The sequence below is a fragment of the Muntiacus reevesi genome, chromosome 1 (assembly GCF_963930625.1).
Source record: "Muntiacus reevesi chromosome 1, mMunRee1.1, whole genome shotgun sequence".
Classification (NCBI taxonomy): domain Eukaryota; kingdom Metazoa; phylum Chordata; class Mammalia; order Artiodactyla; family Cervidae; genus Muntiacus; species Muntiacus reevesi.
The window spans coordinates 85393666-85410441 of NC_089249.1; the positions used below are offsets into that span (position 1 = coordinate 85393666).

At 38.7% G+C, this 16776-nt stretch overlaps 1 protein-coding gene across 15 annotated transcripts in view; it reads right to left on the bottom strand.

The window, feature by feature from the left end:
• Positions 1-16776, bottom strand: part of PDE4DIP (phosphodiesterase 4D interacting protein) — a 241574-nt gene that overhangs the window by 108032 nt on the left and 116766 nt on the right. For 14 of the 15 annotated variants that reach the window (XM_065905939.1, XM_065905948.1, XM_065905883.1 and 11 more), the window contains 3 exons: positions 3269-3345; positions 601-724; positions 240-415 (listed from right to left, as the gene is read on the bottom strand). In XM_065905939.1, the coding sequence (XP_065762011.1) occupies positions 240-415; positions 601-724; positions 3269-3345 (377 nt within the window). Of the gene's footprint in view, positions 1-235; positions 416-600; positions 725-3268; positions 3346-16776 lie in introns of those variants that run through there. The other variant, XM_065905922.1, reaches the window with a different exon arrangement.

Genomic DNA, 16776 nt, shown 5'->3' on the forward strand with positions numbered 1-16776 from the left:
CATTGTTCTACTTACACCTACTTAAATCTCCTGATTGCCAGCAAGTCAGTTCTGTTAATGGATACCATTAAAGACTCAACCCTAAAAAGAGATTCTTTACTTAGGGGAGCCATAAAGTCTTGGAAATGGTGAAGGTCCACCGTAAGTCCTTAAAAGGCAACAGTGCAGCTGCTATATACTCTCACAGGCTCGAGAACAGGCAAAAGACAAGCGGCAAATACAGTACCAAAGGTACCTACTTGTCCCTCTGGGCCAGGGCCTCAGTGTACTGGTCAGATTTGACCCGGTCTCCTGGTACATCTTCCCTCTCCTTGGTGACTCCCTTCAGTTTCTCCGAGAGCTCCAGGTTACACTCTTTCTCTGCTTCCACCAGAGCCGCCATTCGTGCGGCTTCATTTTTTGCTAGCCTGGATTCCTGCAAGAAGACACAGAAAAGAATGAAAACCAAGAAGCTGCAGAGCCCCCACCTAGGTTAGGAGCCCTGAAACACAGGGACACTTAAGGAGCTTAGGAAGGAAAGTAGAGAGGGAAAAGGTAAAGGCCAGGAGGCAGGGCAGTCAGGAAAGAGGTAAAAGGGGACCCGTAGCTGGGGACACTCACCTCTTGCAGAAGCTGGATCTTATTCTCCAGGAGCTCGTAAACATGCTCCGTCTCCTGCTGTCTCTCCTCAAACTGGCGCCGGAGCTCAGCTTCATTATGGCTGTTGATATTCTCCGCATCAGCACTAAAACCACAGAACGTTAGCCAGTTACAGCCAGCTATATAACTTAGCAAGTGGACCCATTCAGGCTGTTGCAGTAATTCTGAATCACACTGGTGAGAAGAAATTATTTGTGGAACTGCAATTATTCGTGGAACTCTTCATTCCAACTTTTCAGATAATCTTTGAGGAATTCTAATTTGTATTGCTTGTCAATCAGAATAGACTTGACACCCGAGAAGCTTCACTACTGCTACAGCTTTAAGAGGAAAAGTTTTCAGTTGAAAGGCAGGTAGTCATCAAATAGCTTAGAACTCAGCATCCATGTTCATGGTCACCTGTTCCTGGACTCTTCCATTTGAACTGCTCTCCCAGAGTCCTCTGCTCATTCCTTGATTTCTTGCTATTTGAATTTAGAGTGTTCCTTCCATTTAGGTTGCTGGAACAGAATATCCATTTGGACAGCCACAGAAAGGCTCTTGTCCTTTCTAGTCAGTAACCTGTAGACTGTCCTGAGTTTGGGCTACCTACCCAGAGTTCTATCCAGTTTCCCCATGGTCCCATGCAGAAAGTGGACATTTAATCTATGGAAGATCAGGGTTCTGGGCCAGCTTTACTTCTCTGATGTCCTCAGGAATGAATGTCCAGGCACCAGCACGAAGCGGGTAAGGTGTCACCAGCTTATTTATAGCTGACAACAGCTGTCCTTGGATGTCTGAGGATTAGAATTTGAAGGCAGTATCAGGTGCTGAAGGATCTTAATTCCGGTTTGATTTTATCCCTGTTTTAAGCCATTTGTTGAGAACCACTGACCATCTTGTTTTCAGGGTAGAGAGAACAATACTGAAACTTCACAGGCTCATGATAAATCAAAGGTGCTCTGTCCAAGCCCAGGAGTATTTTAATATTAGGCCCAAGAGGTTGTGTCCATGGTGACCAAATGGAGCTTCCTTAAAGATTATAGAATTCCTTGGTCAATAGTGGACACTACTCAGCACTGTCCTGGAGACTATATTTATCTTGAGTTCATGTCATTATACAGCCTTTTGGGAGTAGAAGAGTCTTTGTTGTCTACGTGATACCAGTCAAGAGAATAACCTAAGACCCCCTAAACAGGCAGACCTCAGGAATAATCAACTTTTACTTTGACTCCATATTCCTTGATAAATGTAATAGACAACAGCAAAGTACAATATTGTAAGATTGTGTGACTTTAGTCACACATTTTCTGAGTAACTAACTCAGTTAGCCAGGAATGCCTGATTTAATAGGCTACAGCTGTTGTGAAGGCAGAAGTGCCTTGAACTTGATGCCAAACGTTGTGGGTTCTGCCACTCATCTGCAAAGACTTTAATACTCTGTACCTTAGCTTTCTCATTTCTAAAAATAGGATAATGCCACCTAATAAAAGGCTGAAATGATAATTAAAAATACACTATACAAATCTCAAAATTTATAACCCAATTGGTATTTCACATTTTCCTAAAATCCATTAGCTCATTTAATGCCTTAGTAAGTAATTGAGTAATACCAGCATACTGTGTATAGCTGAGTCTAGTTTGAGTATTCTAATATTGCTGGGCTATCACTCTATTAATAAGTATCAAGAAATACTGTAGAGATAGAAGGAATGCCAGATCAGATTAAATACATACTGATTTTAGGACATAATCTGAAAATTATTTTTAGTAAAAATTTCAGTAACATTTGTCATTTAAAACTAAGGGGTTTTTAATTATAAAAGTAACCATGCTAATAATATTGGTATATAAAAATAATCAAGTCTTCTCCCTATCACAAATTTCAATCTCACTCCCTTGATAAAACCAATGTTAAAGTGTTTGGTATGTAACCCTGCAGTTTTTTCTATGCATACTCAAGCAAGCACATGTACACATAGGCTGTTTGTCTTTACCCAACAGGGCTTATATTCTAAGTATCACTCAACACTTTGCCCCTTACTTAGTGTATCAGGGACTTCCCACCAGGATAATAATATATAGACCTAATTCATTGTTAATGTCTGTATAATATTCCATAGTATGTTTATATTGAAATGTTTTCAACCACTGTCCTATTGATGGATAGTTGTTTTAATTTTTTTTGCCCTTATGAAAAAATGATGTGGTTAATATCCTTATATATTTATCCTTTCATACTCATACTTTTATTTATGATGAATAGATTCCTTTTAGGAATTATTTGATCAAAGAAAGTATTAATGTTTTACTTTCATAAGTAGTACCACATTCCAAAAATGTTACCACAATTTACATTCTCACCAGCAGTATATGAGAGTACCCATTTCCCCCAAATTCTGTGTCAACCCTGGATGTTCTTTGTAGGTTATTGACTAGGAAGTTTATAGGCTTAGGTCTGATAACATTACAAGCTACTTCAATGTCTCTCAGACTTAGAGAGCCCAAGGAAAAGAAGGCCCCTTGTTTCAACTCCTGAGTTGGATACAGCACTCAAATGCCAGAATTAAGGTTAAAGAATTTGGTTACAGCTAAGTGAGCCAGACTCTGGAAAGAACCAAGAGTTCAACTAGTTCAAACTGCAACTTACCATGTTTTATCCAGATGCTGTCTCTTGTCCTGGAGTTCTCGTTTCAGGCTCTCTACTTCAACCTTCAACTCGATGTTCTGAAAAGCAAACAGGTGTTAATTATCATTAACTGTCACAGACACCCAATTAGACAGAGAAAGACAAATATTATATGACACCACTTATATGTGGAGAAGGAAATGGCAACCCACTCCAGTATCCTTGCCTGGAGAATCCCATGGACGACAGCCTGGTGGGCTTCAGTAGATGGGGTCGCAAAGAGTCGGACACGACCTGAGCAACTAACACACACATATGTGGAATATAAAATATGACACAAATGAACTTATTTACAAAACAGAAACAGACTCACAGACATGGAAAACAAACTTGTGATTACCAAAGTGGAGGTGGGAGATAAATTAGAAGTATGGGATTAACAAGTACATACCACTCTACACATACATATCTGAATCACTTTGCTATACACTGAAACGAATATAATATTGTAAATAACTAAGTAATTTTTTTAAAAGTTTGCTATTATTACTTACAGAAACAATAGTTTTCCCTTCCTGACTGGGATAGCTGAAGTTCTCAGCCATAATAACATATTAGATTAATAATATGCCATACAAAGGAAAGAAAATAATTACACCAAAGGTGGAATATCCTGGGCACCGGCACACAAACAGATATTCAATCTAAACACTCTTCTTCTAAGTAAGTAGAAAAGAGAAATGAAAAGGAGGGGGAAAAAGAACAAATACAGTTACTTCTCTAGGTTTTATCATTTTATCTATCCAAGCAAACAGACAATAAAGTTTATGAGCCTCACACAGAACTGCTAAAACAGTCTCATCTCACAAGATTAGATCGTAAATCTTTTATTCTGGGGGATAACAATCAATTATTCTGGTGGATCAAGGTAATTTCATGGTAATTTCAAAATCTACCACATGGAAATGTAAGTACATTCCAATTTACAACATTAAATTCTAACCCTTTGTAACCTTTCTCTGCAGAAAAATTCCTGCATAGCTAATCACATTTCTCCATTCTCCAATAGTAAATATTCAAATGTAAACTGTTAAATTCTATATACAGCTGAAGAGAATCTGAATATAACTGTATTTGCTTATCTTATCATCAAATTTTGTCAGCTCTTTGTCAAGATACCCATGCAAAGGTATGTACTCAAGAAAGAGTGGCTGGGGAGGAGAGAGTCCCTCTTTCTACATGTCCCCAGAAGAGTATGGGGCTTCCCTTGTGGCTTCACTGGTAAAGAATCAGCCTGTAATACTGGAGACCTGGGTTCAATCTCTGGGTTGGAAAGATCCCCTAAAGAAGGGAAAGGAAACCCACTCCGGTATTCTGGCCTGGAGAATTCCACAGACTGTATAGTCCATGGGGTCGCAAAGAGTCAGAGTGAGTGACTTTTACTCTCACATTCAGAGGAGTATCCACCCACCTAACTCAAGGAAAAGTTTCAGTGATGAAGCTGTACTTAAATGATCAGAAATACAATCAACTTTCACTACATGGTATCTAGAACTAGAGTACTGGGCGTTAGCAATCAGTTTACAGATTAATGATGTTTAGTTAGATTTTCTCTGTGTTGGTAGCTTGCTTTGTTTCAAGAAACTTACTTGACTGGAATCTTAACACCAATCCATGTTAAACACAGAATTCTCCTGAATTGATTTCCATTCTCAGTGTTTGCTACAAAGTTCAATATACAATTAGGTTAAAAAAACAAAAGAGTAACCAATTACCTGACTCCTTTCCAAGGATTTTTTTTTTTTAAAAAGATTATCCTTTTATTTGACATACCATACCTTTTTCCCCCTCCCCTTCCAGTTCTATTGAGATGTATTTGACATACACCACTGTATAAATTTAAAGGGTAGCACATAATGACTTACATACATAATGAATTGAGCTTAGTAAACATCCATCATTCCATATAGATATAAAATTAAAGAATAGAATTTTTTTTCCAAGTCTTCAATTTTAACTCTATAAATTGATCCTCCACTGCTCATATAATCTATAATGTGGCTATTCCTTTTAAAAAGAGATTTATTTTATTTATTTATTTTGGAACAGGTTAAGTTTTATTTGTACTTTCAACTTGTTCAGAGAGCTCAGAGGCCCCACTTTCCCTTTCCAGTACCCCTTCCCTGTTTCCCCTCTCTAGGGGGACACTCGAGGTACAACGCCATGTGTCCCTGGAGGCCTCGGCCCCTTACCCCCCACCCCAACACACCCCCTCCCTCCCCTGTGCTGAGGAAAAGTAGAGATTTAAAAAATTCTCCTCCAGTAGAAGCCGTGACACAGTGAATCGCTAAAAAACAAAAACAAAACAAACACCTTTCTTAAAAATCCAGAGAAAATTTTTTGCCTGACCAGTTTAAAAAAAAAAATCTTAAAGCAGGAATAGAAGGAACATACCTCAACATAATAAAAGCTATATATGACAAACCCACAGCAAACATTATCCTCAATGGAGAAAAATTGAAAGCATTTCCCCTAAAATCAGGAACAAGACAAGGGTGCCCACTCTCACCACTACTATTCAACATAATTTTGGAAGTTTTGGCCACAGCAATCAGAGCAGAAAAAGAAATAAAAGGAATCCAGATAGGAAAAGAAGTGAAACTCTCACTGTTTGCAGATGACATGATCCCCTACATAGAAAACCCTAAAGACTCTTCCAGAAAATTACTAGAGCTAATCAATGAATATAGTAAAGTTGCAGAATATAAAATTAACACACAGAAATCCCTTGCATTCCTATACACTAACAATGAGAAAACAGAAAGAGAAATTAAGGAAACAATACCATTCACCATTGCAACAAAAAGAATAAAATACTTAGGAGTATATCTACCTAAAGAAACAAAAGACCTATACATAGAAAACTATAAAACACTGATGAAAGAAATCAAAGAGGACACAAATAGATGGAGAAATATACCATGTTCATGGATCAGAAGAATCATTATTGTGAAAATGGCTATACTACCCAAAGCAATCTATAGATTCAATGCAATCCCTATCAAGCTACCAACGGTATTCTTAACAGAACTAGAACAAATAATTTCACAGTTTGTATGGAAATACAAAAAACCTTGAATAGCCAAAGCAATCTTGAGAAAGAAGAATGTAACTGGAGGAATCAACCTGCCTGACTTCAGGTTCTACTACAAAGCCACAGTCATCAAGACAGTATGGTACTGGCACAAAGACAGAAATATAGATCAATGGAACAGAATAGAAAGCCCAGAGATAAACCCATGTACCTACGGACACCTTATCTTCGACAAAGGAGGCAAGAATATACAATGGAAAAAAAGACAACCTCTTTAACAAGTGGTGCTGGGAAAACTGGTCAACTACTTGTAAAAGAATGAAACTAGAACACTTCCTAACACCATACACAAAAATAAACTCAAAAATCGATTAAAGATCTAAATGTAAAACCAGAAACTATAAAACTCCTAGAGAAGAACATAGGCAAAACACTCTCCAACATAAATCACAGCAGGATCCTCTATGATCCACCTCCCAGAATATTGGAAATAAAAGCAAAAATAAACAAATGGGACCTAATGAAACTTAAAAGCTTTTGCACAACAAAGGAAACTATAAGCAAGGTGAAAAGACAGCCTTCAGAGTGGGAGAAAATAATAGCAAATGAAGAAACAGACAAAGGATCAATCTCAAAAATATACAAGCAACTCCTGCAGCTCAATTCCAGAAAAATACGCAACACAATAAAAAAATGGGCCAAAGAACTAAACAGACATTTCTCCAAAGAAGACATACAGATGGCTAACAAACACATGAAAAGTTGCTCAACATCACTCATTATCAGAGAAATGCAAATCAAAACCTCAATGAGGTACCATTACACACCAGTCAGAATGGCTGCTATCCAAAAGTCTATAAGCAATAAATGCTGGAGAGGGTATGGAGAAAAGGGAACCCTCTTACACTGTTGGTGGGAATGCAAACTAGTACAGCCACTATGGAGAACAGTGTGGAGATTCCTTAAAAAACTGGAAATAGAACTGCCATATGACCCAGAAATCCCACTCCTGGGCATACACACCGAGGAAACCAGATTTGAAAGAGACACGTGCACCCCAATGTTAATCGCAGCACTGTTTACAATTGCCAGGACATGGAAGCAACCTAGATGTCCATCAGCAGATGAATGGATAAGGAAGCTGTGGTACATATACACAATGGAGTATTACTCAGCCATTAAAAAGAATACATTTGAATCAGTTCTAATGAGATGGATGAAACTGGAGCCCATTATACAGAGTGAAGTAAGCCAGAAAGATAAACACCAATACAGTATACAAAGGCATATATATGGAATTTAGAAAGATGGTAATCATAACCCTATATGCAAGACAGAAAAAGAGACACAGATGTATAGAACAGACTTTGGACTCTATGGGAGAAGGCGAGGGTGGGATGATCTGAGAGAACAGCATTGAAACATGAATATTATCAAGTGTGAAACAGATCGCCAGTCCAGGTTGGATGCATGAGACAAGTGCTCAGGGCTGGTGCACTGGGATGACCCAGAGGGATGGGACAGGGAGGGAGGTGGGAGGGGGGTTCAGGATGGGGAACACATGTAAATCCATGGCTGATTCATGTCAATGTATGGCAAAAACCACTACAATATTGTAAAGTAATTAGCCTCCAACGAATAAAAATAAATGGGAAAAAAATCTTAATGCAAAATGTATCAATCCTTTCAGCATCAGAATAGATTCATTATTACCCACTACATTAATTAGGTAGAGAAGGAAATGGCAACCCACTCCAGTATTCTTGCCTAGAGAATCCCAGGGACAGAGGAGCCTGGTGGGCTGCCATCTATGGGGTTGCACAGAGTCGGACATGACTGAAGCAACTTAGCAGCAGCAGCAGCAGCATATTAATTAGCAATAGTTTTCACACTATGTCCCACAAATAAACATTACACCTAAAACAACTAGAGAAAGAAGAACATACAAAATCCAAAGTTAGTAGAAGGTAGAAATCATAAAGATCAGAGCAGAAATAAATAAAATAGAGACAAAGAAAAAAATAGAAAAAAAATCAATGAAACTAAAAGTTGGTTCTTTGAAAACACAAACAAAATTAGCAAACCTTTAGCCAGACTTATCAAGAAAAAAAAGAAGAGGGACCAAATCAATAAAATTAGAAATGACATATACATACTGTTATATTTAAACTAGATAACCAAAGACTTATAATTAAAAAAAACTTAAAAATAAAGTCACACACACACCAAAAAAAAGAAAAAGGAGAAGCCATAATTGACACCACAGAAATACAAAGGACCATAAGAGACTACTACAATTATAAGCCAGTAAAACTGGACAACCTGGAAAAAAAGGACAAATTTTTAGAAAGGTGCAATCTTCCAAGACTGCACTAGGAAGAAATAGAAAATATGAACAGACCAATTACAAGTACTGAAATTGAATCTGTGACTAAAAACTAACAAAAAACAAAAGTCTGGGACCCAGAGAGCTTCACAGGGGAATTCTATCAAACATTAGAGAAGAGTTAACACCTATCCTCCTGAAACCATTCCAAAAAATAAAATTGTAGAGGAAGGAACACTCTCAAAGTGATTCTATGAAGCCACCATCACCATACTAAAACCAGACAAAGACACAACAAAAAAAGAAAATTACAAAGCAACACCAGTGAGGAACATAGATCCAAAAATCCTCAACAAAACAGTGCAAACCAAATCCAGCAATACATTAAAAGGATCATAATCATGATCAAATCATAATCATGATTTATCTCAGAGATGCAAGAAGTTTTCAACATCTGCAAATTAACAAACTGAGGAGTACAAACCATACGATCATCTCAATAGATGCAGAGAAAGCTTTTGAAAAAATTTACCTATTTATGATAAAAGTTCTCCAGAAAGTGGGCACAGAGGAAACCTGTTTTAACATAAAGGCCATATATGGCAAACCTGCGGCTAACAAAACTCAGTGGTGAAAAGCTAAAAGCATTTCCTCTAAGATTAGGTGGAAGACAAAGATGTCCACTCTTACCACTTTTACTCAACATAGTTTTGGAATTCCTGGCCACAACAATCAGAGAAGAAAAAGAAATAAATATAAAATGAACACACAGAATCTACTGCATGTCTATATACTAACAATGAAAGATTAGAAAGAGTAAAATGCCTAGAAATAAACCTACCTAACTGGAGAAGGAAATGGCAACCTGCTCCAGTATTCTTGCCTGGAGAATCCCATGGACAGAGGAGCCTGGTGGGCTACAGTCCATGGGTTGCAAAGAGTTGGATATGACTGAGCAAAACAAAACAAAACAAAAAACCTACCTAAGGAGGCAAAAGCTCTGTACTCCCAAAACTATAAGATTTTGATAAAAGAAAGGGAAGATAACATAAACAGATGGAAAGTGAAAGTTGCTCAGTCACATCCGACTCTTTGCAACCCCATGGACTTTAGTCTGTGGAATTCTCCAGGCCAAGTTCCCTTCTCCAGGGGAACTTCCCAACACAGGGATTGAACCCAGGTCTCTCGCATGTCAGGTAGATTCTTTACCAACTGAGCTATCAGGGAAGCCCATAAATAGATGCAAAGATATACCATATCCTTAGACTGAAAGAATTAATATCATCAAAATGATTATACTACCCAAGGCAATTTATAGATTTGATGCATATCTTCCCAGGTGGCACAATGGTAAAGAATCCACCTGCCAATGCAGGGATACAAGAGATGCTGGTTCAATTCCTGGGTCAGGAGGGTCCCTTGGGGTAGGAAATAGCGACCCATTCTGGTATTCTTGCCTGGAGAATCTTACGGACAGAGAAGCCTGGTGGGCTATGGTCCATAGCGTTGCAGAGTCAGACACAACTGAGTGACTGAGCATGTTAGCACTATCAAATTACTAGTGGCATTTTTTGCAGACCTAAAACAAAAAATCTTAAAAAAATTTTCATGGAGACACAAAAGACCCTAAACAGACAAAGCAACCCTGAGAAAGAAAAGTGAAGCTGGAAGAATCAGGTTTTCTGATTTCAGACTAAACTATCTAGCTATAGTAATCAAAACAGTATGGTCCTGGCACACAGCTGGGCTTATAGATCAATGGAACAGGATAGAAATCCCAGAAATATATCTACTCACCTATGGTTAGTTAATCTATGACAAAGGAGGCAAGACTATAAAAGGAAGAAAAGACAGTCTCTTCAATAAGTGGGGTTTCCCTGGTGGCTCAGATGGTAAAGAATCTGCCTGTATTGCAAGAGACCCAGGTTCAATCCCTGGGTTGGGAAGATCTCCTGAAGAAGGGGATGACAACTCACTCCAGTATTCTTGACTGGAGAATTCCACAGACAGAGGAGCCTGGTGAGATATAGTTGATTGGGTCACAAAGACTTGGACACTCAATAAATGGTGCTTGGAAAACTGGACAGCCACATGTAAAAGAAGAAAATTAGGACATTCTCTAACACCATACACAAAAATAAACTCAAAATAAATTAAAGCCCTAAATATAAGACTGGATACTATAAAACTCTTAGAGGAAAACATAGGCAGAATGCTCTTTGACATAAATAGCAACAATATCTTTTTGAATCCACCTCCAAAAGTAATGAAGATAAAACTAAAAATAAACAAATGAGACCTAATTAAACTTATAAACTTTTGCACAGCAAAGGAAATCATAAACAAAATGAAAAGACAACCTATGGAATGAGAGAAAAATATTTGCAAATGAAGCAGTGAACAAAGGGGCAGTGGACAAAAAAAATCAATCTTCAACATATATAAATAGTTCAAGCAGCTCGATATTAAAAAAACAACAACAACAACCCAGTCCAAAAAATGGGCAGAAGAACTAAATGGAAATTTCTCCAAAGAAGACATACAGATGGCCAAAAATCACAGGAAAAGAAGCTCAACTTTGCTAATTATTAGGCAAAAGCAAATCAAAATTACAGTGAGGTATCACCTCACACTGATCAGAATGGCCATCATCAAAAAATCTACAAACAATAAATGCTGGAGAGAGTGTGGAGAAAGGGAATCCTCCCACAATGTTGGTGGGAATAAAAATTGGCGCAGCCACTATGGAGAACAGTATGGAGGTTCCTTTAAAAACTAAAATTAGAGCTATAGTATGATCCAGCAATCCCAGTCCTGGCCATATATCTGAAGAAAAGTATACTTTGAAAAGACATGCACCCCAGTGTTCACTGCTGCACTATTTACAATAGCCGAGACATGGATGCAACCTGAATGAACGTAAACAGATGAATAGATAAAGAAAATGAAAATTAGCCATTAAAAAGAATAAAATAATACCATTTGTAGCAGCATGGATGGTCCTAGAAATGATCATATTAAATGAAGTAAGTCAAAGAAATATATGATGTCAGTTACATGTAGAATCTAAAAAAATGATAGAAGTGAATTTATTTATAAAATGTAAACAGACTTACTGGATGAAGCACAAGCTGGAATCAAGATTGCTGGAAGAAATATCAATAACCTCAGATATGCAGATGACACCACCCTCTCAGGCAGAAAGAGAAGAAGAACTAAAGAGCCTCTTGAAAGTGAAAGAGGAGAGTGAAAAAGTTGGCTTAAAACTCAACGTTCAGAAAACTAAGATCTTGGTATCCAGTCCCATTACTTCATGGCAAAAAGATGGGGAGACAATAGAAACAATGGCAGACTTAATTTTCTTGGGCTCCATAAATCACTGCAGATGGTGACTGTAGTCATGAAATTAGGAGACGCTTGCTCCTTGGAAGAAAAGCTATGACCAACCTAGTGAAAACTGAAATTGAACAGCACTCAGTAGTGTCTGACTCTTTGAGACCCCATGGAATTCTCCAGGCCAGAATACTGGAGTGGGGTAGCCTTTCCCTTCTCCTAGACAGCAACCTAGACAGCATATTAAAAAGCAGAGACATTACTTTGCCAACAAAAGTCCAACTAGTCAAAGCTATAGTTTTTTCAGTAGTTAGGTATGGATGGGAGAGTTGGACTATAAAGAAAGCTGAGTGCCAAAGAATTGATGTTTTTGAACTCTGGTGTTGGAGAAGACTCTTAAGAGTCCCTTGGACAGCAAGGAGATCAAACCAGTCCATCCTAAAGGAAACCAGTCCTCAATATTCATTGGAAGGACTGATGCTGAAACTCCAATACTTTGGCCACCTGATGCAAAGAACTGACTCATTTGAAAAGACGTGATGCTGGGAAAGAATGAAGGCAGGAGGAGAAGGGGACGACAGAAGATGAGATGGTTGGATGGCATCGCTGACTCAATGGACGTGAGTTTGAATAAACTCTGGGAGTTGGTGATGGACAGGGAGGCCTGGTGTGCTGCAGTTCATGAAGTCACAAAGAGTCAGACACGACTGAGTGACTGAACTGAACTGACTGAAACAGATTTACAGATGCAGAAAACAAATTTTGGTTGCCAAAGGGGAAAGATTAGGGGAGGGATAAATTAGAAGTTGTGATTAACAGATACACACCACTATATACAAAATTAGATAATCAACAATGACCTACTGTATAGCATAGGAAACTCTACTCAATTTTCTGTAGTAACCTATATAGTAAAACAATTTGAAAAAGATAGACACATGTATATGGAAAGCTGAATCACTTTGCTATACACCTGAAACTAACACAACACTGTAAATCAACTATACTCCAATATGAAATAAAAATTTAAACATATCAAAAGAGAAATGGTTTTGCCTGATCAGTTCTTTAAAAAAGAGAACTTTTAAACAATTTTATTTACTTATTTTTGGCTGTGCTGGTTCTTCATTGCTGCAGGGGCTTTTCTCTAGTTGCAGAGAGCAGGGACTGCTCTCTAGTTACAGTGTGTGGGATTTTCCATGCGGTAGCCTCTCTTGTTGTCCAGTCCCAGTTCTAGGGCATTTGGGTTTTAGCAGGTACACACAGGGGCTCAATAGTTGAGCCTCCTTGGTTCTAGAGCACAGGCTCAGTAGCCACGGCATATGGGCTTAGTTGTTCCACAGCATGTGGGATCTTTCCAGATCTGGGATCAAACCCATGTCTCCTGCATTGGCAGGCAGATTCTTTACCACTGAGTCACCCGGGAAGTCCTAAAAAAATGTACTTAATGTAAAAATGCATCAATCATTTCATCATTAGATTAGAAGATTACCTGTTATGTTTTCTAGGTCAATAGTTGGCACACTGTCCCACCAATATTCCACAAGACACTTTTAGGAGTCTGGGAGGGAGAAGTTTAAATTGAAAAAATGTGGTCACACTCTGAGAGTGCTAAAATAGTTTGCCTTGACTCTTGTAGGCCCCCCTCTCTTCCATTGTTAACAACACTCAGTGGGGAAACAGGTCATGTGGGGAATCATGAAGATGTGTAACATATATTTCTTACACTTGGTATGCTTGTAGTCCAGCTGAGAAAAGCGAAGTTCCAAGGTATGGATTTACAATGCTAAAGGCGATGACTGATGAGGAAGTGTAGGATATAGCCTAACCCAGGGAAGGTTTAATGTGTGGGTAAAGAAAGTCACTGTAGATGAGGAAATATGGTATTAAGATAGAGATTGCTATACAATCCATTCAGTAGGTCACTTATTTCAAACACAAATATTTGATATAGCAACATTCTAGAATAATTGAAAAAATTTTATCCATGATTTAACAAATAAACAAAATGTGGTATATCCATACAATGGAATGCTGTTTGGTCATAAAAAGGAAGGATATATGCTACAACATGGCTGAACCCTGAATATATTATGCCAAGTAAAAGCAGTCACAAAGCCACACATTGTATGAGTCCATTTATATGAAATGTCAAGAGTAGACAAACCCAGAAAAATAAAGTCCATTGGTGGGTGACTCAGGCTGGGGGAATTGGGCAGTGATGTTTAATGGGGAGGGGGTTTCCTTGTGGAGTGATAAAAATATTCTAAAATTGACTGCCTTGATATTTGCACAACTCTGAATATTCTAGAAACACAGATGTATTTATAATTTATAAACACACTTTAAGTGAGTGAGCTGATTTGGTATGTGAATTTTATTTATTAAATTGCTATATAATATTTTCAAAAGCCCTAGGAAGTTACAGTGGTTATAATTAAATAATAACAATGATTTATAATGCATATCACACATGCAGTTAGACAGTCAGCACCTAAGGAACATCATTATTGTATCTGAACTAAAGAGCAAAACTATACCTTGCCTTCAAGCATCTCTAGTGGAGGTTAGCACTGGGTATTTCAAAATCTCTTTCCAATCCTGGCCCTCCTCTCCAGCCCCCACAGTTACCACCCTATGAGGTACTCCTTCCTTATCCCTGGGATCAGAATGAATAGTCTCAAAACTGATCTCCCCAACCTCAGTCTCTCTGCAACAGGAGGGAAAGGGACAGGGCATGACTTTCCAAGAATGACATAGCCCAAGGACACAACATAAATCACAAGAATCAAGTGGGTCCAAGATAACAGACAAGTCAACTTTAAGTAGACCTTGATCCTCGATTAGCAAGCTAAATGACACACCCAGAGACACCATCACAGTCCCAAGGTACTGTCAAAAGTACCCACCCAAGGAGTGGGCAGTAGCCCAATTCCTGGAAATTTCCACCCCTTCCCCAAAATAGTTGGAATAAACCTCCCACTCATTCAGTTCAGTTCAGTTGCTGTCGTGTCTGACTCTTTGTTACCCCCTGGACACCAGCATGCCAGGCTTCCCTGTCCATCACCAACTCCCAGAACTTGTTCAAACTCACGTCCATTGAGTTGGTGATGCCATCCAAGTATCTCATCCTCTCTCATCCCCTTCTCCTGCCTTCAATCTTTCCCAGCCTCAGGGTCTTTTCAAAGAGTCAGTTCTCTCATCAGGTGGCCAAAGTATTGGTGTTTCAGCTTCTGCATCAGCCCTTCCAATGAATATTCAGGACTGATTTCCTTTAGGACTGACTGACTGGATCACCTTGCATTCCGAGGGACTCTCAAGAGTCTTCTTCAACACCACAGTTCAGAAGCATCAATTCTTGGGCGCTCAGTTTTCTTTATGGTCCAACTTTCACATCCACAAATGACTACTGGAAAAAAACATAGCTTTGACCAGATAGATCTTTGTCAGTAAAGTAATGTCTCTGTTTTTTAAATATGCTGTATAGGTTGGTCATAGCTTTTCTTCCAAGCAGCAAGTGTCTTTTAATTTCATGGCTTCAGTCATCATCTGCAGTGATTTTGGAGCACAAGAAAATAAAGTCTCTCACTAATTCCACTGTTTCCCCATCTATTTGCCATGAAGTGATGGGACTGGATGCCATGATCTCAGTTTTCTGAATGTTGAATTTAAGCCAGTTTTTTCACTCTCCTCTTTCACTTTCATCAAGAGGCCCTTTAGTGGCTCTTCACTTTCTGCCATAAGGGTAATGTCATCTGCGTATTTGAGGTTATTGATATTTCTCCCGGAAATCTTGATTCCAGCTTGGGCTTCATCCAGCTTGGCATTTCGCATGATTTACTCTGCATATAAGTTAAATAAGTAGGGTGACAATATACAGCCCTGATGCACTCTTTTCCCAATTTGGAACCAGGCTGTTGTTCCACGACCAGTTCTAACTGTTGCTTCTTGATCTACACACAGATTTCTCAAGAGGCAGGTAAGGTGGTCTGGTATTCCCATCTCTTGAAGAATTTTCCACAGTTTGTTGTGATCCACACAGTGAAAGGCTTTGGCTCAGTAAATAAAGCAAAAGTAGATGTTTTTCTGGAATTCTCTTGCTTTTTCTATGATCCAGTGGATGTTGGCAATTTGATCTCTGATTCCTCTGGCTTTTCTAAATCCAGTTTAAACATCTGGAAGTTCACGGTTCACGTACTGTTGAAGCCTGGCTTGGAGAATTTTGAGCATTACTTTACTAGCGTGTGAGATGAGTGCAATTGTGAACATTCTTTGGTATTGCCCTTCTTTGGGACTGGAATGAAAACTGACTTTTCCAGTCCTGTGGCCACTGTTGAGTTTTCCAAATTTGCTGGCATATTGAGTGAAGCACTTTAACAGCATCATCTTTTAGTATTTGAAATAGCTCAACTGAATTCCATCACCTCCTCTAGCTTTGAGCATAGTGATGCTTCCTAGGGCCCACTTGACTTTGCCTTCCAGGATGTCCCACTCAATAGCATATGAAATTACCCAGCGTATAAAAACCAACCATATCACATTTCGTGGCCACATTTGCCGTCTGCAATGGTCCACACTCTGTATGTGGAGTGTACTTCTCTCTGAATCTGAATAAATCCACTTCTTACCCATCATTTTGTCTCTCACTGAATTCTTTCTGTGATGAGACATCAAGAACCTGAGCTTCATTTGCATGCTAAGTCACTTCAGTCATGTCTGACTCTTACAACTCCATGTACTATATATAGCCCGCCAGGCTCCTCTGTCCATGGAATT